At 61.4% G+C, this 26,453-nt stretch overlaps 1 protein-coding gene across 1 annotated transcript in view; it reads left to right on the top strand.

The window, feature by feature from the left end:
- Positions 1 to 25,950, top strand: part of HMCN2 (hemicentin 2) — a 145,007-nt gene extending 119,057 nt beyond the window's left edge. Inside the window, 26 exon segments of the mRNA XM_053908429.1 lie at positions 471 to 635; positions 2,210 to 2,317; positions 2,557 to 2,691; positions 3,035 to 3,169; positions 3,665 to 3,855; positions 4,704 to 4,917; positions 5,951 to 6,085; positions 7,007 to 7,197; positions 8,445 to 8,526; positions 12,154 to 12,423; positions 14,847 to 14,996; positions 16,044 to 16,181; positions 16,281 to 16,402; positions 17,720 to 17,767; positions 17,769 to 17,958; positions 19,139 to 19,201; positions 19,334 to 19,356; positions 19,358 to 19,396; positions 19,398 to 19,458; positions 20,169 to 20,303; positions 21,398 to 21,526; positions 22,047 to 22,126; positions 22,128 to 22,368; positions 23,050 to 23,169; positions 23,993 to 24,119; positions 25,111 to 25,950. Of these exon segments, the coding sequence (XP_053764404.1) occupies positions 471 to 635; positions 2,210 to 2,317; positions 2,557 to 2,691; positions 3,035 to 3,169; positions 3,665 to 3,855; positions 4,704 to 4,917; positions 5,951 to 6,085; positions 7,007 to 7,197; positions 8,445 to 8,526; positions 12,154 to 12,423; positions 14,847 to 14,996; positions 16,044 to 16,181; positions 16,281 to 16,402; positions 17,720 to 17,767; positions 17,769 to 17,958; positions 19,139 to 19,201; positions 19,334 to 19,356; positions 19,358 to 19,396; positions 19,398 to 19,458; positions 20,169 to 20,303; positions 21,398 to 21,526; positions 22,047 to 22,126; positions 22,128 to 22,368; positions 23,050 to 23,169; positions 23,993 to 24,119; positions 25,111 to 25,456 (3,638 nt within the window). The 3' untranslated portion in view covers positions 25,457 to 25,950.
- The last annotated feature ends 503 nt before the right edge of the window (positions 25,951 to 26,453 follow it).

A 26,453-nucleotide genomic window follows, 5' to 3' on the forward strand; every position in this document is an offset into this window, starting at 1 on the left:
CCACCCGAAGTTCAGCTCACCCAGTGCCCGCCTCGCTCTGGGATCCAGTCATGCTGCTTAGCTTTTGGTTCCTCACCTCAGGGCCTTTGTATATGCTGTTCCCTCTGCCCTTCACCCAGCCAATCCTGCTCTTCCTTCGGGTCTCAGGTTAAATGCCACTTCCCCTGGAGGCCTCATGTGGTGTCCCCAACTCTGAGCTCCCACGAAGCTCCCTTCTCTTGTAAAACCCTCCGGAGATGCCTAGCCGGCACCCCTACAGAAAGCAGTTCGTAACTGTCCCCCAAAGCCCAGCAAAAAAATACCTCCCAAGCGGGTGAATGTGACCTCTCTCTGTGCCCCCCCCCCGGCCCTTTGTCACTGATGTCACCTGTGTCTTAGTCTCTGTTGATAGTTGTCATTCACCTGGCCCCATGACTACGTGTTCCGCCAGTGGACCTCAGCGGGGCCTCAAGCCTTGTCTTACATCGTAGTGCCCCCTACCATTGCTGACGACCAGACAGACTTCACCGTGACCAAGATGGCACCCGTGGTCCTCACGTGCCACAGCACGGGCGTCCCGGCCCCGGTCGTGTCCTGGAGCAAGGCAGGCGCCCAGCTGGGGATGCGGGGGAGTGGCTATCGTGTCACATCTTCCGGTAAGTAGGGGTGAGCCGTGAGGGTGGAGACGGGGCGTCAGGCCGAGGGTGTGAAAGCAGTGGAGAGACCCGGTCTGATTCTGCCACTCCCTGCTGTGTGACCTCGGGGAACCCCTCACCCTCTCTGGGCCTTAGTATCCCCACTCAACGCACTAGCGCGTTGATATTTGTCAGTGGTTCTCTGATGATAGTTGACAGATCAGTGCCGCTCCGTGGCAAAGTGAGGAAAATAATAGCTACGTGAGAGTTTCCGTAAAGCGGGTTTGAGCTCATTGGAAGGATTTTCCTTTATTCTGAAATTACACTTTTCGGGGCGCCTGGGTGGCTCAGTCGGTTAAGCATCCGACTTCGGCCCAGGTCACGATCTCACAGCAGGTGGGTTCGAGCTCCACATCGGGCTCTGTGCTGACAGCTCGGAGCCCGGAGCCTGCTTCGGATTCTGTGTCTCCCTCTGTCTCTGCCCCTCCCCTGCTCATGCTGTGTCTCTCTCTGTCTCTCAAAAATAAATAAAAATGTTTAAAATTTTTTTAATCATGCTTTTCTTTTTTTAATTTTTTTTAATATTTATTTTTGAGAGAGAGAGCGTGAGTGGGGGAGGGGCAGAGAGAGAGGGAGACCCAGAATCCAAAGCGGGCTCCAGGCTCCGAGCTGTCAGCACAGAGCCCGACGCAGGGCTCGATCCCATGAACCTTGAGATCACCACCTGAGCTGAAATCAGGTGTCAGGCGCTCAACCAACCGAGCCACCCAGGCTCCCTGCAATTATGCTTTTCCTGCTATTTTAGTGTTGGAAGTTCCTTTCTTCTATGAGATCAAGGTGATAGTAGATGGGTGATTTGGAAACGTCTTTGCTCGTCAAAGTTAAAAGTTGGCAACTTTACGGGGGTTCTCCAAATGGCATTTATTTGTTAGTTGGTTAGCTGGTGAACTCGTGAACTCTGAGCACCGCTGGCCAGATCTGCGGTTTTCAAACTCTTCTGAAGAAGTAGAACCCTTTCTTCTGACCAGCAGTTACGGGGAAGCCCGTCATGTACAAGAAGCTGAGGTTCTGGTTCTATCTGGGGCTGGGGTGGTCCAGGAAGGTTCAGACGGTGCTCATTGAGCAGCCAAGACTAAGAAAGAAAAGGTAAAGAGAGGACGGATAAAGCAGTCATCTGGGGAGGCTGCCCGGAGGAGGCAAGTTTTTGAGCAGAACACGGCACGGGTAGCAGGGTGAGGGTCTAAGGAACTACCGGTGGGCCAGGGACTCTAGGCAGGGCAGCGGCAGGTCCTGGAACATCATAGCCTGCAGCTTCGAGAGACCATCCTGTCTGATTCCTCACTGTGCACGTGGGGAAACTGAGGCCCCTAGAGCGGAAGGGACTTGCCCACCGCTATGCTCCAGACAGGGAGCGTAGGCAGGCCCGGAACCCGGGTTTTCCGGTGCTGCTTACAAACGGGCAGGGAGGCAGGTCGATTGGCCAGCAATAGAGAGACACCCGGGTGGGGGGGATGTAAGAGCCCTGCCAGCCGTCGCTAGGGACGTCCGTCCTGAGTCCCCTCGCCCCTCTCCACGGGCCCCGTTGCCACCCACAGGTGCCCTGGAGATCGGGCAGGCCCTCCCCGTCCACGCTGGCCGCTACACCTGCACGGCCCGCAACCCTGCGGGCGTGGCCCACAAGCACGTGGTCCTCGCTGTGCAAGGTAAGGGCCCCCCAGCAGGTGGAGAGCTAGAGGCAGGCGGGCGGGGGTGCGTGGGGCCCGGGTTCCAGGCGCCCCGACCTGCCTCTCTGCTCTGCCTCCCTGATGGGATTCTGTGGGAGAAAAACCTCAGCCCGCCTCTGTCCTCCAGTGCCAAGACTTCGGGAATCCCCTGGTCCTTTTAGAGGCTTCTCTCTCTGAAGGCATCCCCAGGGACCTCTGTGGCCCCCGTTCCCTTGCAGCCTCCCCCGTGGTGAAGCCTCTGCCCAGCGTGGTCCGGGCACTGGTGGCCGAGGAGGTACTGCTTTCCTGTGTGGCTTCGGGCATCCCCCAGCCGAGCATCACCTGGCAGAAGGAGGGGCTCAGCATTCCCGCAGGTGAGTCTCCCCAGCACCGGGAAGGGAAGAATCATCCGGGCCCGGGATCCTCCCGCCTGCTCCCAGAAAGCCCTGGCCCGCCTTTCCCTCCTGCCAGCTTGTGTCTGCTCACCAGCCAGAGCTTGAGACTCTGCTGGAGCACTCGGTGGCTGACTTGGGAGGCTGGGGAGCGGGGCAAGCCGGCTGGACTCCGGGTCTCTGTCCGCCCCCATCACCCTGTGACCACAACGAGTCACTTGCTACCTGCTCAAACAGAACAGTCCACACGGCCCTCCTGCTCTCCTCGGTGGTCCTGCTGGCTCAGCCACGAACCCCCGATTTCCCTCCCCCCCCACAAATCCAGGAGCGAGTACGCAGGTCCTACCCGGTGGACAGCTTCGGATTATCCACGCCAGCCCGGAGGATTCCGGGAACTATTTTTGCATTGCCCAGAACAGCGCAGGCAGTGCTATCGGGAAAACACGGCTGGTGGTGCAAGGTGGGCCCAGGGAAGGGGGCTGAGGTGGACCCCGGCGAGCTAGGGGCTTTGGCGTCCCGGGCAGGACACGTCCCTGCATCCTCCCCCGTGCCAGCCTGGCTTGTGCTCGAGAAGGAAGTGAGGGGAAAAAAACGCCTTCTCCCGTTTTGTGCCCAAGGTCTGCCTTTAGACAGTGCCTCGGGTCCCTCTGCCTCCTCTGACCTTTGCTGAGCCAGTGGTCTGGGCCTCCCTCACTCGTTTCGGCGCTCCGGCAACCATAGCCATTTCTGTCCCTTTAGTCATTGTGTGTGCGTGCGTGCGTGTGTGTGTGTGTGCGCTGGGATCACCCCGTCACAGCTTCACCAAACTCAGCAGTCCCCAAATGGTCCAGAGCATGGGCCGTGGCCTGTGACAGGGTCGGTGGAGGAAGGGGCGAGGGGCACGCCAACTGCCAAGGGCGCTGGAGCGGGGGCAGCCCGCCCTCACCCCCAAGCGGACCTCTCTCTCCCCCCACAGTCCCGCCCGTGATCAAGACTGGCCTCCCTGACCTGTCCACCACCGAAGGCTCCCACGTCCTCTTGCCCTGCCGGGCCAGCGGCAGTCCTGAGCCCACCATCACCTGGGAAAAAGACGGCCAGCCTGTGTCCGGGGCCGAGGGGAAGTTCACCATCCAGCCTTCTGGGGAGCTGCTGGTGAAGAACTTGGAGGTGTGGCTCCCTCCCTGTGTAGCACCGAGGGGTCTAATGGTAATGGCAGGAGCGGAAAATGCCGGCCGAGCACCCCGTTTGTCATGCCCCGTGCTGAGCGCTATGCAGCTTCTAATCCCAGCAATCTGGGGAAATAGGTATCATAATCCCCAAGTGCAGATGAAGAAACTGAGGCTCAGAGCGTATCCAGTTTTTCCGAGGCACGCCGTTGCCGAGAGGCAGAACCAAGATTCGAACCTGGGCCTCAGTGGCTAATGCCTGAGGGAGAGAAGGAGCCCTGGATGGGGTGGGGTGGGGGGGCGGGACACAGAGCTGACTTTGTGTCCCCAGACTGGTTGTCCTCAACCATGCGTTGTTGTTGACCTGAGCCAGGGGCGTGGGTGGGAGCCCCGACCACCTTCTCGGACAGCACTCGGGTTCCACAGTTACAAATGGGCGCCTCTCCAGCCGGGGGGGGGGGGGGGGGAGGTTGCTCAGGGCACACACCTGCTGCAGGGCAGGGTCACAAGGTCCTCGGACAGTGGTGAGTGAGCTAGCTGTGCCGGAGAGCACCGTGGAACTTCTCAGAGCTTGGCTGAGCCCTCTGTACAAAGGGCACCAAACACAGGACCTCAGGGATGATGGGAGCACGGATGAACGGGTGCGGGTGACCTTCGCGGAGTCTCATGAAGGCTGTAAGGGGCGCCATGGGGCGGTGGTGAAAGGGAGCCGTTTACTGCAGCTGTGTGACCTTGAGCAAAGCACTTCACCTCTCTGGGCTGCACGCTCCGAGGGGACCTCGGGGAGAATGGGTCCCTAGGAGCTGGGGGTGGGGGCAGTTCTCAGGCCGACCCCTCCTCTGCCCGCAGGGCCAGGATGCTGGAACCTACACGTGTGTGGCCGAGAACACGGCGGGCCGCGCCCGCCACCGTGTTCATCTCACCATCCTGGCACTGCCCGTCTTCACCACCCTGCCCGGGGACCGCAGCCTGCGCGTCGGGGACAGGCTGTGGCTTCGCTGTGCGGCCCGGGGCAGCCCGACCCCCCGCATCGGCTGGACCGTCAACGACCGACCTGTCACGGGTCTGGGCCTATTGGGAGCGGGTGGTGGGGGTCTCCTGGGAGGAGGGCCGACAGGTGGGGAGACCCCGCTTAGTAGAGAGGAAGAGGGTGTCCGTCAGCCTGGTGGGTGCTGGGTCTCCAGACTTGGCCCTCTGCGGGGGGGCACCGAGCAAACACAGGTGTGGCCATATGCGACCAGCACATGTCAGACCTGACAAGAAGCCACCTGCAGAAAAGACTCAGCCCCAGAGACCTCAGGGCCCGGGAGGGAGCACGTGTCACACCCCAGCACTGCTGGGCCCCTCGGCAGACCCCTTTCCTGGTCCCCAGGTGATGTTGAGGGAGGCACAGGGCCCGCACAGGGCACAGGGTCTGGAGTGGGTGTTCGATGAACGTCTGCCGAACTGGCAAATGGCTGAGTCCCCTCCACCGCAAAATGATATTTTCAGGGGCGCCTGGCTGGCTCAGTCGGAGGAGCGTGTGACTCTTGATCTCAGGGATGTGAGTTCAAGCCCCTGGTTGGGCGTGGAGCCTACTTTTAAAAAATAAAATACAAAACTTTTTAACATGGTGTTTTCAGGCGCTCCTAAACCGGAGTCCGGGCGCGGAAGCTCGCCTCCGTGCACCTGTAAAGAAGGCGTCGCCCTGACCCCACCAGCTCCTGGGGTGGGCGTTTGGGGGAGTGATTCAGCCTCTCTGAGCCCAGCTGCCTCGTCTCAAAATGGAGATAAGAGGGGTGCTGAGGGCCAACTGGTTTAATGCAGGAAGTGCAGATTAATAGGCCCCCAAAGACCTACCCTCAGCCCCGCAGCAAGCTCGCGGTGTGGACCTGAAAATTGCGGAAGGCTGGTCCTTCAACCTCATCCTCTAACATGGCCTGGGCCTGCTGTGAATGGGCCTGATGTGGTCAGCCTTCCACCCTCGGGAAGAGACACCTGTTTTCTGTGTCTTTGTCAAACACCTGCTGGGTGCCCGGCCCGGGTTAAGTATTTGGGGCAGGAGGTCCCTGGCACCCTGGGCTCAGAACCCTCTGGGGCATCTCTTTTTCCACCAGAGGGGGTGTCCGAACAGGACGGGGGCAGCACGCTGCAGCGGGTGGCAGTCACCAGAGAGGACAGCGGGACCTACGTCTGCTGGGCCGAGAACAGAGTGGGCCGTGTGCAGGCCGTCAGCTTCGTCCACGTGAAGGGTAGGGCGTGAGCCGTGTGGATTTCTTGAGACCTCCACTAGACCCAATCTGTTAGTTTTTCTAAGAAATCAATCTCCTGGCCTCTGAACTAGTAACCCTCTGCCCTGACGGTGGCTTGGGGTGCCCTGGGGGACTTTATAAAATGCTGAGAGGCCCAGGTGCCAGCCCTGACTCTCAAAACCAGCCTCCCTGGGGTGAGGCCCCAGCATCAGTATTTTTCTCGGCTCCCCAGATGACTTGGCCGCGGGTAGAATGAGATCTGACCCGCTGGCCTACACCGCCATCAGCTGCACGGTGCCAGTGTAGAAGGAGGGCACGGGGACCAAGGTGTCCTGGCAGAAAAACGCCTGAAGCTGGCCAGCCTACCAGTTGTCCCCCAGGGCCCTGCTTGGTCAAGAGCAGCATGCTAACCCTCCGAGATGCCATGACCTAGTTTGCTTGATTTCAGGATGGGAGGGGTAGAGCTCGATGGAAGGGAACGAGCCACCCAAGGCACCGGGACACGGCCGCGGCCGGTTTCGATCTCAGGAAACCAGCAAGCATGGAAAACTGACACGGGGCATCCGAGAGTGGTTTAGGATTCGCTTGCACGAAGTGAGGATCAGGGGCGTCTTAGTGTTGCTGTGTCCAACTGAGGTGTCCCAGTGGCTAGGTAGTCCTTGTTTTCCAAAGTCCCCGGCAGGTACCCTGCAGCTGGGATAATCCATCCAGGCGGGCAAGCATATGACACTCCTCGCACTGCCTGCCATTCCTGGGCCCGTCTCAGGCATCACCAATCGATCACGGCACTGTTCCCACTCGGTTTCAAATCGGCGTTCCCGGCAGTCTGTTTCGTTTGACCCGTGCCACGGAAGTTGTCTTATGGGAGGCTGAGCCTTGAGGGAACCTTTCTGACCCCTTGTCCGATGTCACCTCGAGCAGAAGCTCCTGTCCTGCAAGGGGAGGCCTTCTCCTACCTGGTGGAGCCCGTGGGGAGCAGCGTCCAGCTGGACTGCGTGGTCCGTGGAGCCCCTGCGCCTGACATCCGCTGGATCAAAGACGGCCTTCCGCTCCGGGGCAGCCGTCTCCGGCACCGGCTGCAGAATGGCTCGCTGACCATCCACAGGACAGAGGCAAGGAAGGACCTGGTGCCTCGGGGCGGGGCCACCCAGGACAACCGCAGCCTTTTGTGATGGCTTGGGAGGGTTCTTAGTGTTGGCCACCGTCCTCTACAGTCTGCAAAGCACTGTCCTGCCCACCTCCCAGATTCTCCACCCCAACAAACTAGAGTGCCCTCCAGCCAGTGACTTTTCTCTGTGCCTCAGTCACCCCAGCCATTCAGCGGGGCTACCGGTTGTTTCTAGCTTATAGGTTTGCAGTAAGAAATCAGCGAGATGACCCACACCGGTATTCAAGAGTGACTGGCCCCCGGGTCATGCCAATAAATATTATTAACAAACTCATGGGGCGGAAGAGACCAGTAAGAGTGCCCCATTTTACAGATAAAGACACTGAGGCTCAGAGAGGCCCACAACAGTTAAGTTCCCAAGGCAGGACCCCATCCCAGCTCTCCTGACCCCTGCTCCGTGCTGTTTACAAAGCCTTGGGTCTCGGGCCAGACCCGTTCACCTCCCCTCCTGTGTCCCGGGTCCCGGTGATCATGCAGAAATCCACAATCCCGTCCTGTCAGGCTCTTCTTAGGGGCCCTCGATCTTGCCCGCTAAGGTGACCCGAGTGTCTACCACGGGCCAGGCACTGGCGATACTTTGGCTTCGATGAGCATGATTTCCTGTAATGCTTCTGCCGCTCTCAGCGGTTACAATCCGCATTTGGCGACGGGGAGATGATTCGCTCCAAAGACACGGCGTACTGGTCACGAGTCGGGTGTGGTCAGCAGCGGAGCCAGGGTTCGGCCCCATCCCGATCTGACCCCCAAATCTCCACTCTTACCTGCATGCTGGGCTGTCCCGGCAGTCCCCTTGGGTGCAGCATCCAGGCCGTCACCTCCCGGGTGTAGACGGCGGCCTCAGCCCGTCCCCCAGCTGCCGTTCAGAGGTGAAGCCGAGCCTTGTTCTTCCGGAGTTTCCCCAGTGGCCAGGGTGATGCGTGCCCCGTGGGAAAAGCTTCCCTCTCACTAAGCCGGGAAAACACTGCAAACCGTCTCCCTTCTGGAAGCCTCGCTGCGCTCCAGCACCATAAGAGCCCCGAGGAATCCTGCGGCCAGAAGCGGGGTGTCGTCTCGACTCCGTGTTTCCCAGACTTGCTTCACCACAGACCCCTGGTTTTCAGTAACGTGCCACGGAGTGATGATCCTTCACTGTGCACGGTCTCCTTCCTCCTGCTCCCCTGAACACCTGCTCTCCCCCCACCCCACCTGCAGATGGACGACGCGGGTCGGTACCAGTGCCTGGCGGAGAATGAGATGGGCACAGTGGAGAAAGTGGTGACCCTCGTGCTGCAGAGTGAGTCTCGGCCTCCCCCTCCCCCTCCCCTGGGCCCCGGCGGGGGGGGACAGTGCAGAGTGGGCGCCCGGCGCGTGTCCCCGGCTGTCTGACAAGAACGGAGGGCAGAGGGGCACCTGGCCGGCTCAGTCAGTTAAGCGTCCGGCTCTATAGATTTTAGCTCAGGTCATGATCTCACCGTTTGTGGGTTCGAGCCCCACGGCTGTCTCTGTGCTGATAGCACAGAGCCTGCTTGGGATTCTCTCTCTCTCTGTCTCTCTCAGCCTCTCCCCTGCTCGCACAGCTCTTTCAAAATGAATAAACAAACTTAAAAAAGGCAGGGCCAGGGACTTGGAACTCTCTTACAAGTATTTACTCAGAAAACACAATTGAAGTCCTATGAAATGGCTCCCCAGTTGGGGAATGGGGAGCGGGGTGAGGGCTAATGAATATCCAGGGACCCGACAGCCAGGCCCCGGGGGGACCCATTTATTCAAACTCACAACCATCAACAAGATCTCAGGGACAGCTCTTGCATTTGCCAAGTAGCTTGCGGATTACAAAGCATTGTCTGAGCCTCGAAGTAATGCTGTGAAACCGCCTAGAGGTGTTTAATAAAACTTTTTCCTGAAGATTAACATACATAGGGACAATACATGTTAGAAGTGAACAGTTCAATGAATGTTTATCATGTGAACCTACCGAGTTGACCCAGAGCAAAAATAGAAAAACAGAATACTGCCAGCTTCCAGACACTTCTATCTGTACCCCCTTTCCAGTCAATGCCCTGCCCCAGGTAACTTACCCTGTCCAGAGTTTTGCTCTTTTTTTGAGAGAGGGGGAGGAAGAACGCCTGTGCGAGAGCGGGGGAGGGATGGGGGGAGGGAGAGGGAACCGTAAGCAGGCTCCGTACTGTCAGCACAGAGCCCGACACAGGGCTCCATCCCACGAACCGTGAGATCATGACCTGAGCCGAAATCAAGAGTCAGATGCTTCACCGACTGAGCCACCCAGGCACCCCCAGGGTTTTGCCTTTAAAAGAAATAACAGCTTGGGCTGCCTGGCTGGCTCAGTCAACAGAGCCTGCGATGCTTGATTTTGGGGCCATGAGTTCGAGCCCCATGTTGGGCATAGAGATCGCTTTAAAACAAAAACAAAAAACAGCTCTGTCAATATATACACTGCAAAATTCACCCATTCGTACCCTGGAATGTTACTCACCCTTTAAAAAGAAGGAAATTCTGACACCTGGTGCCTGAACGAAACTTGAGGTTGTCAGGGGAAGGAGGGCGGTCACAAAAAGACAAACGCTGTGTGATTCCAGTTCTGTGAGGTGACCAGAGTTGTCAAATGCGTAGAAACGAAAAGCAGAATGGCGGCGGCCGGCGGGGCGGGGGTCGGTGGCAATGGGGAGACGTGGTTGAATGGATCTAGAGTTTCAATTTTCCAAGACGAAAGGGTCCTGGAAATGGACGGCGGTGATGTGAACGTGCTCCACGCTACTGAACTGTACAACTTAAAAAATGGTTAAATGGGGGCGCCTGCTTGGGATTCTGTCTCTCTCTCTCTCTCTCTCTCCCCCTCCCCTGCGCGTGTTCTCTCTCTCTCTCTCTCGAAATAAATAAATACACATTTTTTAAAAATCTTAAGAAATAGTAGCTATGAAGAAGAAACGAAGGGAAGTCTTAGGACCCAACTTCCATAAAATGAAAACCTCAGTGGATGGGTGTGAACAGGTATGCATAGGACAGAAGGAAGAATTAGCGACTTGTAGGCGTAACAATAGAATTCGCCTAGTCGGAACCACAAAGAGAGAACAGACTCGAGCAGGACAACCAGAAGAGCCTCAGAGCCAGTGTGGGACGAAGCCAAGACCTGACATCGTGGCATTAGGGTCCCGCAAGGAAAGGAGAAAGGGGTGAGAAAATACCCAGAGACGCCAGAGCCGAAAAGTTGTCACAAAAGACGTAAGGCTACAAAATTCGAGCAAGACGCAAACAGGATAAACCCGGAGAAGTTCTGCCCCAAGACGTACCCCGGTCAAACTTGCTAACGGTTAAAGGGCCAAGAAACTAAGGCCTCGCCCCCCCCCCCACCCCCCATCCAAGCATCTGGGTGAGTCAGAGTTGGGGCAGGTGTTGAGGGGACCTCGGCCTTGACTCCTCCTGGCCCACCCCCGCCCAGATCCCCGCACAGGTGCACGCCGTCCACAGCAGCCAGGGATGTGTAGAGACCCCGTCTGGCCTTTCCAGGGCTCCCTCGTTTCCAGGCTCTTCTCGTTAAGCTTCCGGCGGGTCCCCTGGTCTCCGCAGGCCAGCAGAGGCGTCAGTTCCCTGCTTGCTTCCTGTCACTTCTGCCCCTCCCCCCACAAAACCCCCCCGCATCGTCTCCTCCCGCAAATCGGATCGGCCCCTTGTGATAGCAAAAGCTGGGGTCTCACGGCCAGCCCCGCCCCCAGCTCAAGAGTAGGGGTGGCGGATGGGAGCAGGCCCAGGCCACACGCCTCCACTGTTCTCGCCCAAAGTTCTGGAAGCTTTTCGCGGGTCAGTGATTCTCCATTTGTGGCTTGCCTTCCGTTGACTTCTAGAGCCCTGAAATAGTTGGTTTGGATAATTCTGTCAAGTTGTGCATTTGCTGACCTCTTCACGCGGCCACGGCCAGCGTCTTGCTCTTGCTTATTTTTTGACCGTCGTCGCAACGAAACCCCATCGCGTGCGCTCTCGTGTCCGGCTTCTTGTGCACAGCGCCGCGTGAGCTCGCACGCGGAAGTGGCTCACCCGTCGTCCCCGTTGCGGTCTGGCTCGCCGCTGTGCGGACACGTCACGGTTTGTATGGTCCCCTCCACGTGGGGGCAGTTACGGGCCGCGCTGCTTCGGCAGGTGACGCGTGCCTTTGGCGGTCACGCATGCACCTTTCCGTTCGGGTGTCCGTCCGAGAGTGGCCGGGCCACACGATAGGCATGTGTTCAGCGTTAGGAGACATTGGCCGTGGTAGGCTGACAAGTGGCCCCCCCCCCCCGACATTTGAGCGACCGTGTCCTCGCCTCCCAGGCGAGAACGTGGTCTTATTTGGAGAAGGGATCTTTGCAGACATGATTACGTTCGGGGGTTTAAGACGGAAAGGGATTTCTTGGATCAGAATGCTATGGTTTGGGACGCGTGGAGAAGCCAAAATGCTATCACGAGTGTCTTCTTTCCAGCCGTTTCGGAGGGTCTGAGGTAGCAGGCGGACAGGGATTGCCATCTCTCAGACGAGAAAACGGAGGGCCAGGGAGAGACTTGGTGAGACTCACCCACGGTCGGTGACGGGGCCCCCGTCTCCCATCTGGCATTGTTAGAAACATCCCCGTGAGGGACCCAAACGAAGGGAGGCACTGAAAACGAGTATCTCATGGCACGGAAAGGTAGTTAGGATTTATTGTGGGGTGAAAAAGGAAGGAAGGAAGCAGCTATGAGCCATGCAGTCATGTTCTACGGAAACGGTGTCTGGAAAGGCGTACTCAGAACGGTGATGGGATGTGATGCTCACTCATGATTCTGTTTTCTCCTTTCTACCTCTGCATTTTCTAAGCCGTCTGAATGAACAAGCAGCAGCTGAACATACGAAAATAACCAAACGTTCCTAACAGCTGCCCTGGGCTTCCCACAGGCGCCCCGGTGTTCCGGGTGGAGCCCCGGGACGTGACGGCGAGATCTGGGGACGACGTGGCCCTACAGTGTCAGGCCTCGGGAGAGCCGGTGCCCACCGTGGAGTGGCTGCGTGCGGGCCAGCCCGTGCGGGCCGGCCGGCGGCTCCAGACCCTGCCCGACGGGGGCCTGTGGCTGCAGCGAGTGGAGGCCCAGGACGCGGGCATCTACGAGTGCGTCGCTCACAACCTTCTGGGCTCTGCCACGGCCCGAGCGGTCCTGGCCGTGAGAGGTACGGGGTGTCGCCGCTCAGACCTTTGTGGACAGAGGCGGGCGGGATCTCCTGCTTCGTCGGGGGGACGTGGCCCCCTGTCCTGCCAGCACCACCACCACCCCCCCCCCCGCGACTCTTCCCTTCGCTTAGAATCACAGACTTAGGAGGAAAAAGGCCTTTTGGGTCACCTTACCCACCCTGCCCTTTACAGCTGGGGAAACTGAGGCTCCGAGATGCTAAGTGTTTGCCGCTCGTATCGGCACAGACAGTGTCCTCTCTCTGGATATTCCACAGCACTGTGAAGTGGGCAGAGTAAAACCAGGTGCCCTGGTGCCCACTTTGGGGGTTGCTGGGAAAAGTCTGTGACTTAGGCCATGATGGGTGGACAGTGACGGATACTGCTTTCTCGCATTACGACACCTGCCACCCCCCCCCCCCCACCTCCGGGCCTCACCGTTCAGCTCCCTCCTCCCTGGGGCCAAACTTCAAAACAGAGAAAAGGACTATCTTGAACCACCGTGAAACGACTCCGATCGCACCGCGGATAGTCACTGAGTCTCATTTCTGAAAGTTAATAGTGTCTCTGTAGCAAATACGCCGTATTTGTGGCTTTGGATTGCTGTCCCTGGCCGTGACAGCCATCACTGATCTATCACCCGCCCCCAAGGCCAGATTACTTCCTCGCTGCTCCAGAGGGCACCTTTCCAGCCCCGAGAGCGGGGGTCTCGACACTTTGCCGCTTGCAAACCCACTTGAACCCCACCGCCAGCCAACTGTGGGGACCCTCTGTGGCCCCTGGTCGCCTCATCTCCTGCGGACAGGGACAGAAGACCAACGCACACGGCTCCAGAAATTCAGCGGTTCTCTGACGCCTGGCCACACGCCCTGCCTCGGGTCTGAGCGGTTCCTCCCTTTAGTTCAGAGCTGGGTCCCGTCCTTACCCTCTCCTGTTGGAAAGCTCACGCCCCAAACCACAGCGCTCTGCACATGGCTTCTGGATGAGTATCTCAGGGCCGCCAGAGCAAAGTGCTATGCTATGAGCCATCAGCACAGAGCCCGATGCGGGGCTTGAACCCACGAACCGTGAGATCCTGAGCTCAGCTGAAGTTCGACTCCCAGCCAACTGAGCCACCCAGGCGCCCCGCAAATGGCTTTGTTAAATAAGCAACGGGCTTGGGTTTTGTTTTTATTTTTTCCCAGTCCCCCCACCCTCCTCCCTGAAAACTACCCTGTGGTGTGCACCTGTCCGCTGGCCTGAATATTTCTACGGGCTGAGTTCTTCCAACAGGGCATTGCTAGGTAAAAGGCATTCAGAGGTTTCGAAGGCTCCCTCACTCTGAGCGCTGTCTTCTCTTCCTCGTTTCCCATCAGCCTGGGTGGCGCCCAGCCTGGCCTCGTGGGAGGCAAGAGGCCTGCTGAGTCATCCCATGTCTGAGAAAGTTGACAGTGGCTTGTCATTCCTGGCCTCCAATTTCTTGTCCCCCTCAAAAGCTGCCGGGCCATTCTGCTGCTTATCTGCACCCCAGCTTCTTCCTCCTCCCCTTGTTGAGAAGCCAGGGGGTAGGTTCATGGCCGGTTCCTGTCCCCCCATAAGCCCCAGAGCCACAGATATTGATGAGAGACATCCCAGATGGGCATCAGATCTCATCAAGCCCCAGCTCTGGACTGGGTAAATGGCACTGCTTCCCGGAATCCAAAATTAACCAGCCCCCTGATTTGCCCATTAAGGACCCTGGCCGTTGAGTGTTTTATGTTATTTTTTCGACAGATCATGGGCAATTGGTTGTTAATTTCCCCAGAGAGCTGGCAGGGGGAAGAGGCAGGCCAGCTTCTGTCTCTCAGCCCCCAGGATGCCATCTGTGCAGACAGGACAGCTGGCCCATTAGCCAGAGGAAGCACCCTCTGTGCCCCCACCATCCGTCTGATTAGTCCTGAAAAGCGTGGGTGCTTGCAGACCCGCCTGGCTGCTGTGAGAGATCCGGCCCACCCCGGCCAAACCAGCCGCAGGGCGGAGGGCGCCAGGGCCACCGACGGAATGGGGGACGTTCAGGTGGCGGCATGCCGTCCCTGGCCTGGTGCCCCGGCTCCTCCAGCATGCCGGCCCCGCCATCATGAGCAGCTGGCATTTTAGAACCCAACAGGTCTCTGGCACATCTGTGGTCCCACCTCCTCGCTCAAGTGCGTCTCGGGGGCCCGACTTGCCCAGATTTCCAGGGAGGTGACAGCAGAGCCACTGTTCGAAGCTAGCCCCGAGTGCAGGTCTCCTCAGAGCCAGGACCCCCCGGGCATCGAGTCCGTCACCCGCGAGCTGTGTGGCCTTGGACGAGCCACCTGAGCTCTCTGAGCCTCCGTTCCTGTTCCATGAAGTGGGTGACAGTACCCGCTCATGCTGAGGGCGTGGAGGTGGATAAAGCCGCTGCCGTCCCCTTCCCTCCTCACAGGGGAGCCCCGCGGGAGCCGGGGCGGCGTATCCGGGGTGATCAACGGCCAGGAATTTGGCATGGCCAGCCTCAACACCAGCGTGCGCCAGGAGGCACGTTCTGGGGTCACCACCATCTGGAGCGGCATCAGCCACATCCCTGCGAGCGTGGGTAAGCGGGGGCCAGAGCCTCTTCCTGCACCGGGGCCCCTCCGACTCCAGGCGGAAGCCAAGCGTGTGTTCTGAGGCTTGCCCAGGGCCCGACTGCCGGAGGAAAACTCTGACCGCCCCTAAGACCCGAGTCGAGGCCAAAGTGGATTGAGGTGCAGGCCACTTCCTCCCCACCCCCGCTACCTCCCAACAAAACGAAATAAAAATCAGACCCAGAGAGTGTGAAATAATCGGGATATACGAATGCCGTCAGATAACGATTCCATCCCTGACCTCCACCATCCCTGACCCCCCCTAAGCGAGTGGGGTTTCCCCCTTCCCCGGACTGAGGCACCCCTTGCCCCATCGAGGAGGGCTGGGCAGCACGCGCAAGTCTGAGAATCCACATCCAGAGCCAATTTGGGGCCCTTTGTTCAGAACTCAGTGACCCTCCTCTTCCGGGAGGCGTCTGCGAGTGAGGAGACCTGGTTGACTTTCAACCTGGTTCAGCACATACGTCCCAGGCTCGGGGGTGACCAGTCACCCTCAGGATTCGTGGAACTGAATGGACTATCAGCAAGTCACGTGCCCTTCTTCGTTTGGCTTGTTTTTTGGTTTTTTTTCTTTAAATGCTTATGTATCTGTTTTGAGGGGGGTGGGGGAGGAGCAGAGAGAGAGGAAGAGAGAGAGAATCCCAGGCAGGCTCCGCACCGTCAGCACAGAGCCCGACACGGGGCTCGAACCCACGAACCGTGAGATCATGACCTGAGCTGAAATCAAGAGTTAGAAACTTACCTGACTGAGCCCCCCCGGGCGCCCAACCCCCATGCCCTTCTTTGTATTTTGTTAGTTTTCAAACACCGCTCCACAAACTAGATGTTTGCTTTTACCCTTTCCCAGGTTCTGGTCCAATAACTGACCCGGGTGGTCACGGGGCTGGTCCTGGGCAGGGAGGGAAGGGGGCCCGAGCCCTCCCGGGGCAATAGGGAGCTGCAGAGGGACCTCGAGCGGGGGAGTGGCGGCCCTCAGGATCGGTCCCTCACTCGGCCTCCGTGCGCACCCCGTCCAGGGCCTCTGATGCGCGTGCTCTTGGTCACCGTCGCCCCCGTCTACTGGGCCCTGGCTGGAGAGACCGGAGACGCCCTGAACGGCCACTCTCTGACGGGCGGCAGCTTCCTGCAGAAGTCGCACGTGGAGTTCGCCACGGGTGAGCAGGGGTCTCCTCCCGGGGGGCCGGGGCGGCTGAGGCCCGAGCCCAGGGCCTCTCCCCCGTGGTGACTCCAGGCCGGGCGGGGGGTGATTACAGGCGAGCTGCTCACGATGACCCAGGAGGCCAGGGGCCTGGATCCCGACGGCCTCCTGCTCCTTGACGTGGTGGTCAGTGGCGTCGTCCCTGGGAGCCTGGCTGACGCAGATCTTGAAGCGCAGGTGGGGACGCACCCCGAGGCGTGCAGGTGGGGGTGGGGGGCGAATGGGATGTGTTGCCCCAAGCGTCCCCTCCTGACACCCCAAGCGGGGCCTGGGGCGTGGCTTGGCCCAGACTTAGCCCAGTGGGAGGGTGCCCTGGGTCCAGCCTCTCGGGGACAGGTGTCCTCCCCATTTCATAAACCAAAGGGAAGCCACCTGCGCAAGGGTCCCCAACCGGCTAGAGGAAGAGGTGACAGGCCTACCAGGCTTCCACCTCCAGCAACCCGGGGCCCCTTGAACGAGGGGCTAAGGCTCCTACCCCTTGGAAGTTGAAATCTCAGACATTCTCGGTCTCGTTGGTCCTCCCTCTCCCCCTGCTCCCCTCCCCCTTCTTCCCCTTCCTCCTCCTGCCCCCTCTTGTTCTCCATTCTGCTTCCCCTCCTTCCCTTCCACCCCTTCTCCCCTCTTCCCCCTCCTCTTCTCCCTTCCCCTCCCCCTCCCTCCTTCCCCTCCTCTGCCTCCTCCCCCCTTCCCCCCTTCTCCTTTCACCTCCTCCCCTCTACCTCCTCCCCTACCTCTTCCTCCCCTTCCTCCTCCTCCCCCTCTTCTCCCTTCTGCTTCCTCCTTCCCTTCTACCCCTCTCCCCTCCTCCCCCCTTCCTCCTCTTCCCTCCTCTTCTCCCTTCTCCTCCTCCCTCTCCACCTCCTCTCCTACCTCTTCCTCCCCCCTTCCCCCTCCTCCCCCTTCTCTGCCTCCTCCCCCCATCTTCCCCCACCGTTCTCCCCCTACCTCTTCCCCTCCACCCCTTCTCCCCCCTCCTCCCCCCTTCCCCCTCTTCCCTCCTCCTCTTCTCCCTTCCCCTCCCCCTCCTCCCCCTCCTCTGCCTCCTCCCCCCTTCCCCCCTTCTCCCTTCCCCTCCTCCCCCTCTACCTCCTCCCCTACCTCTTCCTCCCCTTCCTCCTCCTCCCCCTCTTCTCCCTTCTGCTTCCCTCCTTCCTTCTACCCCTCTCCCCTCCTCCCCCCCTTCCTCCTCTTCGCTCCTCTTCTCCTTCCCCTCCCCCCCTCCACCTCCTCTCCTACCTCTTCCTCCCCCCTTCCCCCCTCCTCCCCCTCCTCTGCCTCCTCCCCCCTCTTCCCCCACCCTTCCCCCTACCTCTTCCCCCTCCACCCCTTCTCCCCCCTCCTCCCCCCTCCTCCCCCCCTTCCCCCTCTTCCCTCCTCCTCTTCTCCCTTCCCCTCCCCCTCCTCCCCCTCCTCTGCCTCCTCCCCCCTCTTCCCCCACCCTCCTCCCTACCCCCTTCCCTCCTTCCCCTCCACCCCTCCTCCCCCCTCCTCCAGGACTTCGAGGAGCAGTATGTGCAGGTGGGGCCCGGCCGTCTCTTCGTGGGGCTCCACGCAGCACTTCCTGCAGGACGGCCTTCCCACGTTCCTGCGCTGTAACCACAGCATCCAGTACAGCGCGGCCCGGGGCCTCCAGCCCCAGCTGGTGCAGCGCTTGTGGGCCTCGGCTATCAGCTCGGCCTTCGACCCCAAGGCCGAGGCCCTGCAATTCCAGCTGACCGCAGCCCTGCAGGCTGGTGAGGCCCCCGTCCTTTGTCTCCACTCCCCAGACACCCACCGGGGGCCCCCGATGCACCTGGCCGAGAGCCAAGGTGACACCCCCACCTCCTGCGCCCTCTCACCACGGACCGGAAACTGGGGACGGGGACAGCTCACCCCCTGGTCCACTCATCTCAGCCTGTCCCTGGTCCTGTCTGACCATCCACACCCCCAGCGGGGACACAGCTCTTCTGGCCGCTCCTGTTCAAACCCCCCCAGAGCCTTTTCCAGGCCCCATGGGGAAGGTCCAGGTCCACCCCCCAAGCTGACGTCCAAGACTCCAGCCATATGCCCCCCGTTCTCAAGGGTGCCTGCACCAGAGCTCCCCCCGCCCCGGGCAGCCGGGAGCCCCTGTTGGAACGCCCGGAGGCCCCCATGAACATGCCATATAATCTCAACCGGTGGATGGTAAAGATCTGTTACCATTATTTGAGGTCCCCGCTTGTTTTTAACATTGAACGTGGGACAGCGGTAAGAGCGTAGCTTTGGGGTCAGTCAGGCCCCTCATTGAAACCCAGCCACACCATCTCCCAGCTGTGGGACCTTGGGGGCGATGCCCTGGCCCTCTCTGAGCCTCAGTGTTCCCACCTGTAAGTGGGCACAACATCACCTGCCTCGCAGGGTATCAGGAATAGCGGTGTTTTCTCTAGAACCCTCGCCGGGCACCCGGGGATCGATTGCTCTGTCCAGCATGCTGTCCTTACACTGATTTTGGTAGTTGGTCTTTTTGTCTCCAGACCGCAGCCTGCCGCCACCCCTCGGTGTGCTCGCTGCCCCCATCAGATGCTGTCATTTGCCCATTCTGCACACCCCCCACCCTGGGCACGGCCGGGGGCCACGCCCACTCCTCTGGATTCTCAGAGTGCACTTTTGCACGCATGGGCATCCGGTGGGCATCCTTCATGATTTCCCCTGCGTCTGTCAGCTTACACTCCAGCCAGCTCGTGTGGCACGAGCCACAGCCAGCGCCTCCACCAGGCCTGAGCTGGGAACAGGCTCGCTGACTGGCTGGGCACGGGCCTGGCTCAGGGCCGAGGGGACATCGGCCTGGCCAGGCTGGCAGGAGGGAGGCGCATTCGGCCGGGGCTGCTGTCTGTCCCGGGGCACCTTGGGTACGGTGCCCTTGTGTGCTTAGGACCTACCCCCTTCGCCTTGCAGAAGAGAATGAAGTCGGCTGCCCAGAGGGCTTCGAGCTGGACGCCCAGGGAGAGTTTTGTGTGGGTGAGTGCCCTCCCCTCCCCTGGCATGGCCGAGGAGGCCTCTCAGCCGGGGTTGGATGATGTGTCCCGGCCGGCTGGCAGGAGGGCCTGTGGGTGCAGACCACCAGATCCCGCCCACCCCCCCTCTTCCCAGACAGGGACGAGTGTTCGGCCGGCCCCCAGCCCCTGTTCTCACTCCTGCCACAACGCACCCGGCCCGCTTCTCCTGCTCCTGCCCAGCCGGCTTTGCCCTGGCCAGGGATGACAGGAACTGCAGAGGTGAGTGGGCCCGGGTGCAGAGGCTCTCCTGGGAGGTGGCCTGGGTGTGTGGGGGGCGCTGCAGAGCCGGGACCCTGGCCAGGGGCACCCGCCTCAGGACCTGGCCCGTTCCCGATGGCACGGATGCCAGCCTAGGGGTGGCGATGCCCCGTTTCCCCTGGGAACTTCCTGCTAGGAGGGCTGCAGATCAGAGAGGCTCAAGTCTTAGGGGTGCTGGGGAGCCCCAAAGACATACACGTGCCCACTGCGTGCTCGTGCATACGTGCCCGCCGAGCCCGGACACGGCCTCAGGCGCTTTCCTAACATGGCAGTCATTTCCAGCCAGCTGGGGTTGGAACGCAGTGGACCCCCCATCTGTCCCCTTAACACAGCTTCTGGACAACAAATGTGACCGTAGGTGCTGTCCAGATGCTGACCCTCCCCTCTGCACCCGTCCGCTTCCACCAGGGAGGCCTGGCATGGCCAAGTCCCCACTGGGCTTTGAGCTGGGTGCCCGAGGGACACTGTCCTCAACCTCCTATCAGGTGCCCCAGGCCAAGGCCTATGGCAACATGCTGGAAAGAGCTAACAGGAGAGGTGGGGACCTTCTTGCCAGGGGCTACTGGGCCGGGGATGAAGCCTGTGCAGTTAGGTTGGCCAGGGTCAGGGTGGCGAGGAGGGCCCGGGGGACACGCGTTCACGCAGTCCCCTGCCCCCGTTCGCCCCGCCAGATGTGGATGAGTGCGCGTGGGATGCCGACCTTTGCCAGCAGGGACAGCGCTGCGTGAACCTCTTCGGGTCCTACCACTGCCTCCCCGACTGCAGGCCTGGCTTCCGGGTGGCCGCTCACGGGGCCGGCTGTGAAGGTGACAGGGGCGTGACGTGGGTGGGGCTGTCCGTGCTCCGGTGGTTGCCTGGGTTCAGCGGAGGGGGTGCTGTGTGCCACGGGGACTCTGGGCCTTCGGAGGAAGCAGAAGGAGCAGAGAAGGCCGGGGAGAAAGCTTGAGCTGGACTCAAGAGGTCTGAGGCCTGGCCTGGCCTAGCCTGGCCTGGCCGCTGGCAATTTGAGGACCCTGGGACAAGTGTCTGTTCCCGTCCAGACCTTAGGTTTCTCATCTCATGAAGGGGGACCAGGTCAGGGATGGCAAACACGTGCTGTGTCTGCTGTCGCTTCCCCGATTTCCCCTTGTGGATCGTGGCCCGGCCCGGACACAGCCTCCGGCTCCTTCTCGACACAGCTTCTCCAGCAGCCGCTATGAATCGGCTGCAGTGAGCCTTTGAGAGAAGCTCAGTGCCTCAGTGCCACCCCTGGAAGGGTGACCCCGCCCCCGGGGCTCTCCGGCTCCAGCCTCCCATAGCCTCCCCATCACGATCACGATCACAGCTCCTCGGACAGGCTCCTCCTCTGAGTGGTAGGACCACCTAGTGAAGGGGCAAAGTCTGGTAAAACCGGAACTCAGAAGAGGAGGTCACCCCATGTGCGTGGCCTCAGGGAGCGCCCTGTCCACCTAGACGGCTCCTCTGCCCTCACCGCCTCCTCTCTTACCAGTTCTTGGCGCTCTTTCCCCCATCAGGCTCCTACCCGCTTCACGCACGTGATCCAGTTTTCTCCCCATGGCCCCGTGAAGAGGTCCCATCCTGACCCCTCTGCACAGATGAGGAAACTGAGGCCAGGACAGGGAGAATTCCTTGCTCAGGGACTAAGGGATATGACAGAGCTCAGCCCAAACCCGGGACTCTGCCTCCAAAGCCCCTCCTTTCTTTTGGATCCGGAACCTTCTCACCCTCCAAAGTGGGTGTGATGAGGAGAGGTGGTTGCAGGCAGGGGCCTTCTACCTGGTGGCACTCAGGTTGGAGAAGGGGACAGGGATGAGGCCCAGATGTGCAGAGGCATGCTGTGTCTGTTGGGGCAGGGGGAGGGGCTCGGCCCCACCTCTGTCCGCACCCCCTGCCTCCCCAGATGTGGACGAATGTCTGGAGCGGTCTGACGAATGTCACTACAACCAGATCTGTGAGAACACCCCAGGCGGGCACCGCTGTAGCTGCCCCAGAGGGTACCGGCTCCAGGGCCCCGGCCTGCCCTGCCTAGGTATGGGGCCACTCACCCCCCTGGTTGCAGCCCTGGTCAGCACCCGCTGGCTGACCCCGCAAGCAGCGGGTGTTTATGACAAGGGTGTCGTTGAGTTTTGCGAGTAACCCAAACAGCAGCTAACACTGCCCGTGCGCCCAGCGCGTGCGCGGGTCGGGGCTCTGCCGCTGTCTGGCACCGAACCTTCCCGGGGAGCCCGGGAGGAGGAGGTGGAGGAGGAGGGTGGGGAGGAGTGGGGTGGGTCTCAGAGAGGCTTAGCGGGGAGAATGGGCCTCACCGGGATGCTGCGGCACAGGGGGGAGTCTGGGATGAGGCTCAGAGCTGGGGGAGGCTGGGGCCTCTTTGCGCAGCAGAGGCAGGAGGCGGTCCGGGAGAGGCAAGGCTTGCGGGCAGGCCTGGAGGCAGTGGGGGAGGCAGCTGGATTCTGGGGAAGGCGGGAGACCGGGAGGGATGAGGCGGGGGGAGCTGTGGCGAGCCCTGAGCCGCCCTTGGCTCCCTGCCTGGCCTTGTCCCTTTCCAGATATCAATGAGTGCCTGCAGCTGCCCGGGACCTGTGCCTACCAGTGCCAAAACCTCCAGGGTGGCTACCGCTGCCTGTGCCCCGCCGGGCCAGACCCTCCTCCGTGACGGCAAGACCTGCACCCCCCTAGAGCAGAGTGAACAAAATGTGACCACTGTCGGCCACCGGGGCCCCTTAGTGCCCTGGCTGCGGCCCCGTACCCCAAACCCCAGGGGCTCTTACCAGGCCTGGGTCTCCCTCCGGCCGGGCCCCGGAGCCCTGAGCAGTAAGGGCCGGGCCTGGTGCCCCACTGGCTTCATCCGGCAGAACGGCGTCTGCACGGGTAAGGCCAAGCCCCAGCCATCCCACTGGGGACACGCCCCGCTCCAGTGTGTCGTGCGCCCCGGCCGGGCGCGTGGGCACCACACCCCATGTTCAGAAACCCAGGGCTCACGGCAAGCAGGGTGGGAGGTGCCGACAGTCACTTTCGTGGCTACGTGCCATTGGGAGGCCCTGGCTGTACTAATGGGCAAGGGGCTTCCAAGAGGGGGGAGGGGCTCTTGGCCCAGAGAGAGTGTCCTGTCCCCCGGGGCAGATGTTCCCGGGGAAGCCACTTTGGAGAAACACTGCTTTTGGTGCGTAGAGGTGAAGCAGTCAGGGAGGGAGATTTGCAGGAGCGTTCCAAGTTGATCTGAGACCCTGAACAGAGACTGGTGGGTAGGGGGGTGGGGTGGGGGGAGGCTAGGGACAGCCCCCCCCTAAACCCCCCCCGCGGAGGCTGGCGCTGGGCTGCAGAGGCAAAGGGGAGACAGTGTCGAGGGCAGATGTGCTTCAGCATTCCTGCCTGGGCAGAGGGGTCTGGGCAGCGTCTCCCCACCAGGCCCCGTGAACGTGGGGTGGGCAGGGCGGAGAGAAGGCGTGGGCCGCCTCAGCCAGAGACATCCCCTTAGCCTGGCGCCCTGGGCGTCTGTGACTCAGTGCGTGTCTCTGGCCCCATCCCCCCCCACCCCTGCGCCTGGGCCAGACCTGGACGAGTGCCGGGTGAGGAACCTTTGCCAGCACGCCTGCCGAAACACCGAGGGCAGCTACCGGTGCCTCTGCCCCAAGGGTTACCGCCTCCTCCCCAGCGGGAAAAACTGCCAGGGTGAGCCGTGGCCCTCCCCCCCCTCCCAGTGCGGGAGGGACCAGGACAGGGCTTCTCACGGGTGGGGCAGGGAGCCGAGCTCAGAGCACCCCAGGGGCCCACAGCCAGGCAAGCCGGAACGAAGAGATGGGGGGGGCGTGGGCAGGCTGAGAGCAGCCCTGGGGGGCGTCCATCGCAGCCCCGCTGTGTGTCCCTGGACAACTCACTTCCCCTCTCTGAGCCTCAGCCTCCTGGTGAAATGGGGCTGACGCGCTCCCTTAAATGGCCGGATGAGACACGTGGAGGGCGGGCCCAGAGCCAGCTGCTGGTGGGAGCAGCGGAGCACTCCCCTTGATGTGCTCCAGGGGGCTAGTGCCCCGCTCCTCCTCCCCACCCCTGTAGAGTGGGAATCTGCCTCCAGCCTACCTTGCCCGTGTCCATCCCTCACTTTCTGCCACGAGGGTCTGTGAATGTCCTCCGAGGAGGGCGGGGCTTCCACTAGGGCAGACAGGGGTCACGGGCAGTCTTCACTCGGGGTCCAAGGGCAGCCGTCATCTCTCCCAGGCTGTGCAACCCAGCTCTGGGCTCAGGAGGTCCCCAGGGTGCCCCCCTAGGGAGATGGGGAGGTGCTCGGGACCTGCCGCTTGGGCTATCATAGGTCAAGGTGGCTGGGTTCAAGGGGAGAGGGGCTGCCTACCTCCCTGGTCCCCCAAAGGCATTTTTCTCTTTAGCACCTCCCTTCCCCCCACCCCCACTCCCATGCCGTCTCTGGCTCCTGCCCTGGTCCCTTCCACTTTACTCCACTGTTTCACTCCCCATTTCTGTGCCAACCTCCCCCACCCAGACATCAATGAGTGCGAGGAGAACGACGTCGAGTGTGGGCCCAGCCAGATGTGCTTTAACACCCGCGGCAGCTACCAGTGCGTGGACACGCCATGTCCGGCCACCTACCGGCAGGGCTCCAGCCCAGGGTAAGGGCTGAGGCGGCTGGGGGTGAACTGGGGCACACTGCCAGGAGCTGGGGGCTTACGTTCTGGCTCCTGGGCGGCCGGAGCCTGCCCCCAGAAAGGCCATGTCTCAGGCAGGGGCCAGTGGGGTCACCCCTGCCAGGACTCCCGAGTGAGGCGACTATGCCCACAGGGCAGCGTACCTCCCCGCAGCCACACGGGTGGCAAGCTGACCCGAACGCTGGCATTTACCGCGGTGGCAATGCGGCCGGAGCAGAATCCTGGGGGGCGGGGATAGGCCAGAGGCCACACAGAATTGGAGATGAACACGTGAGATGTAGGGGAACACATGACTGTGTACATAAAACCCTAGACATGGACACACACACACACACGCACACACACATAAATGCCACCCAGAAACCCCCCCAAAACCCCAGGACTCAGACACACACTGGCGCACGAACACGAAACACATCTCCTTCACCCCACTCCCACCGGCCACAGGTGCTTGGAAAGATGCGCGGACTTGGGGATCTTGGTGGTCACAAGCTGTAGCCGCAGCAGTCAGGGAAGGTGACTTTGCCCAGGCGACTCTACCCCTCGGGAAGACCAGGCCGGGGGTGGGGACACCGATGCCCTTGGCAAGGCTAAGCAAGCGTCTTTGAGCCCCACCACCCCTGCCCCCTTGCAAATCCAGAGCAGATGACTCGGTTCCGGGGCTGCAGACAGGCCTGGAGGGCCCCAAACTGTATTGCCGCCCTGCGCCCACCGGCGAGCCCTGGAGCGTGGGTCTGGAAAGTTCTGTGGGGTTATGGGACCCGCTCCGATGGGAAGGCTTCTTTGGGCCTCAGTTTGCGGATCTCTAAAGTGGGCTTATGGTGCCTGTAGAGAAGCCACCGGGGGGCAAGGGGCCGGGCGGCGCACGGGAGAACCGCGGGGCCTGGGGCCGAGGTCCGGTTTGCAGACCACGCTGCGACGGCACCCGGAGTCGATCCGTCTGTCCCGCCCGCAGGACGTGTTTCCGACGCTGCTCGCAGGACTGCAGCGCGGGCGGCCCCTCCACGCTGCAGTACAAGCTGCTGCCGCTGCCCCTGGGCGTGCGCGCCCACCACGACGTGGCCCGCCTCGCCGCCTTCTCCGAGGCCGGCGTCCCCGCCAACCGCACGGAGCTCAGCGTGCTCGAGCCCGACCCGCGCAGCCCCTTCGCGCTGCGCCCGCTGCGCACCGGCCACGGCGCCGTCTACACCCGCCGCGCGCTCACCCGCGCCGGCCTCTACCGGCTCACCGTGCGCGCCGCCGCGCCGCGCCACCAGAGCGTCTTCGTCCTGCTCATCGCCGTGTCCCCCTATCCCTACTGAGGGGCGTGGTCGCTGGCCGCCGCTTTGGGGGCCAGTGACCTCCAGGGATGGGGAGGGGGGCCAGGGAGGAGCCGGAGCGGTCCCCACCGCCCGCCCGCCCAGGTGGCTCTTGCCCTCACCACCTGCTGTGGCAAGAAGCGTCACCCCCCCCACACCTTGTGCGTCATTGAGCCCTTCAGCAAACACGACCCTGTGCAACCTTGACCCCACGACGTCAAGGACCCGATCTCCCCCCACCCCCCGCGGAGGTGGAGCTGGGCACTCAAGAGTCTAAGGCCGTCCTTGGGTGGTGAAGCCTGCTTGTCTGACGGGGGCGCCTCCAGGCTTGCCCCAAACTCCAGGGAGACCTGGGCTGGGACACAGCACACCAGGAGGCCCCAGGGGAGGGACAGACCCCTAGAGGGTGACAGCAGCTATCCTCTGCCCACAGAACGGTGTCCTCCTGAGCCCCGTGTGTGTGTACGTATAACATAAAAACGTTTCTTTTTAACCAACTTCATCTCTTCGTCCAGTTATTTTGCTCTGGTCAGGAGGGGCTTTGGCTGGACCACCCTTCTGGTCCAGCAGCCCTGGGCCTCAGGCAGGAAGGTGCTCCCTGGTGGAGGTCCCGGGAGAAGGTGGGGGAGGCTGGAGTCTCCGCGGGTTGGGGGGAGGAAGAGGGAGATGCTACCTGAAAGGTAAGCATGTTGGGCCAGATCCCTGGGGCCTCTAGGCCATCGCAGGGACTTTGGCTTTGACGGAATGAGCTGGGAAGGGACAGGATCAGAACATCTATGTACGTAAGGGCACGTCTCCAGGGTGCTGGGGAGGGTCTGAGTCACCAGGGACTCTGCAGAAGCGCAGGGAGCTGCTTCTCCGCCCACACCCCCGACCCTGCCTCAGCCACCACCCTGTGGCTGCCGCCCTTGGCCACAGCCTCTGGCAGAAAGAGGCTCAATCGCACGTGGCACGTGGTTTTGAAGAGGAGAGACCCTTCCTCCCCGTTGCCCTTGCTCAG

Source organism: Panthera pardus, unplaced genomic scaffold (assembly GCF_024362965.1).
Source record: "Panthera pardus isolate Hobbes unplaced genomic scaffold, ASM2436296v1 HiC_scaffold_20, whole genome shotgun sequence".
NCBI lineage: Eukaryota > Metazoa > Chordata > Mammalia > Carnivora > Felidae > Panthera > Panthera pardus.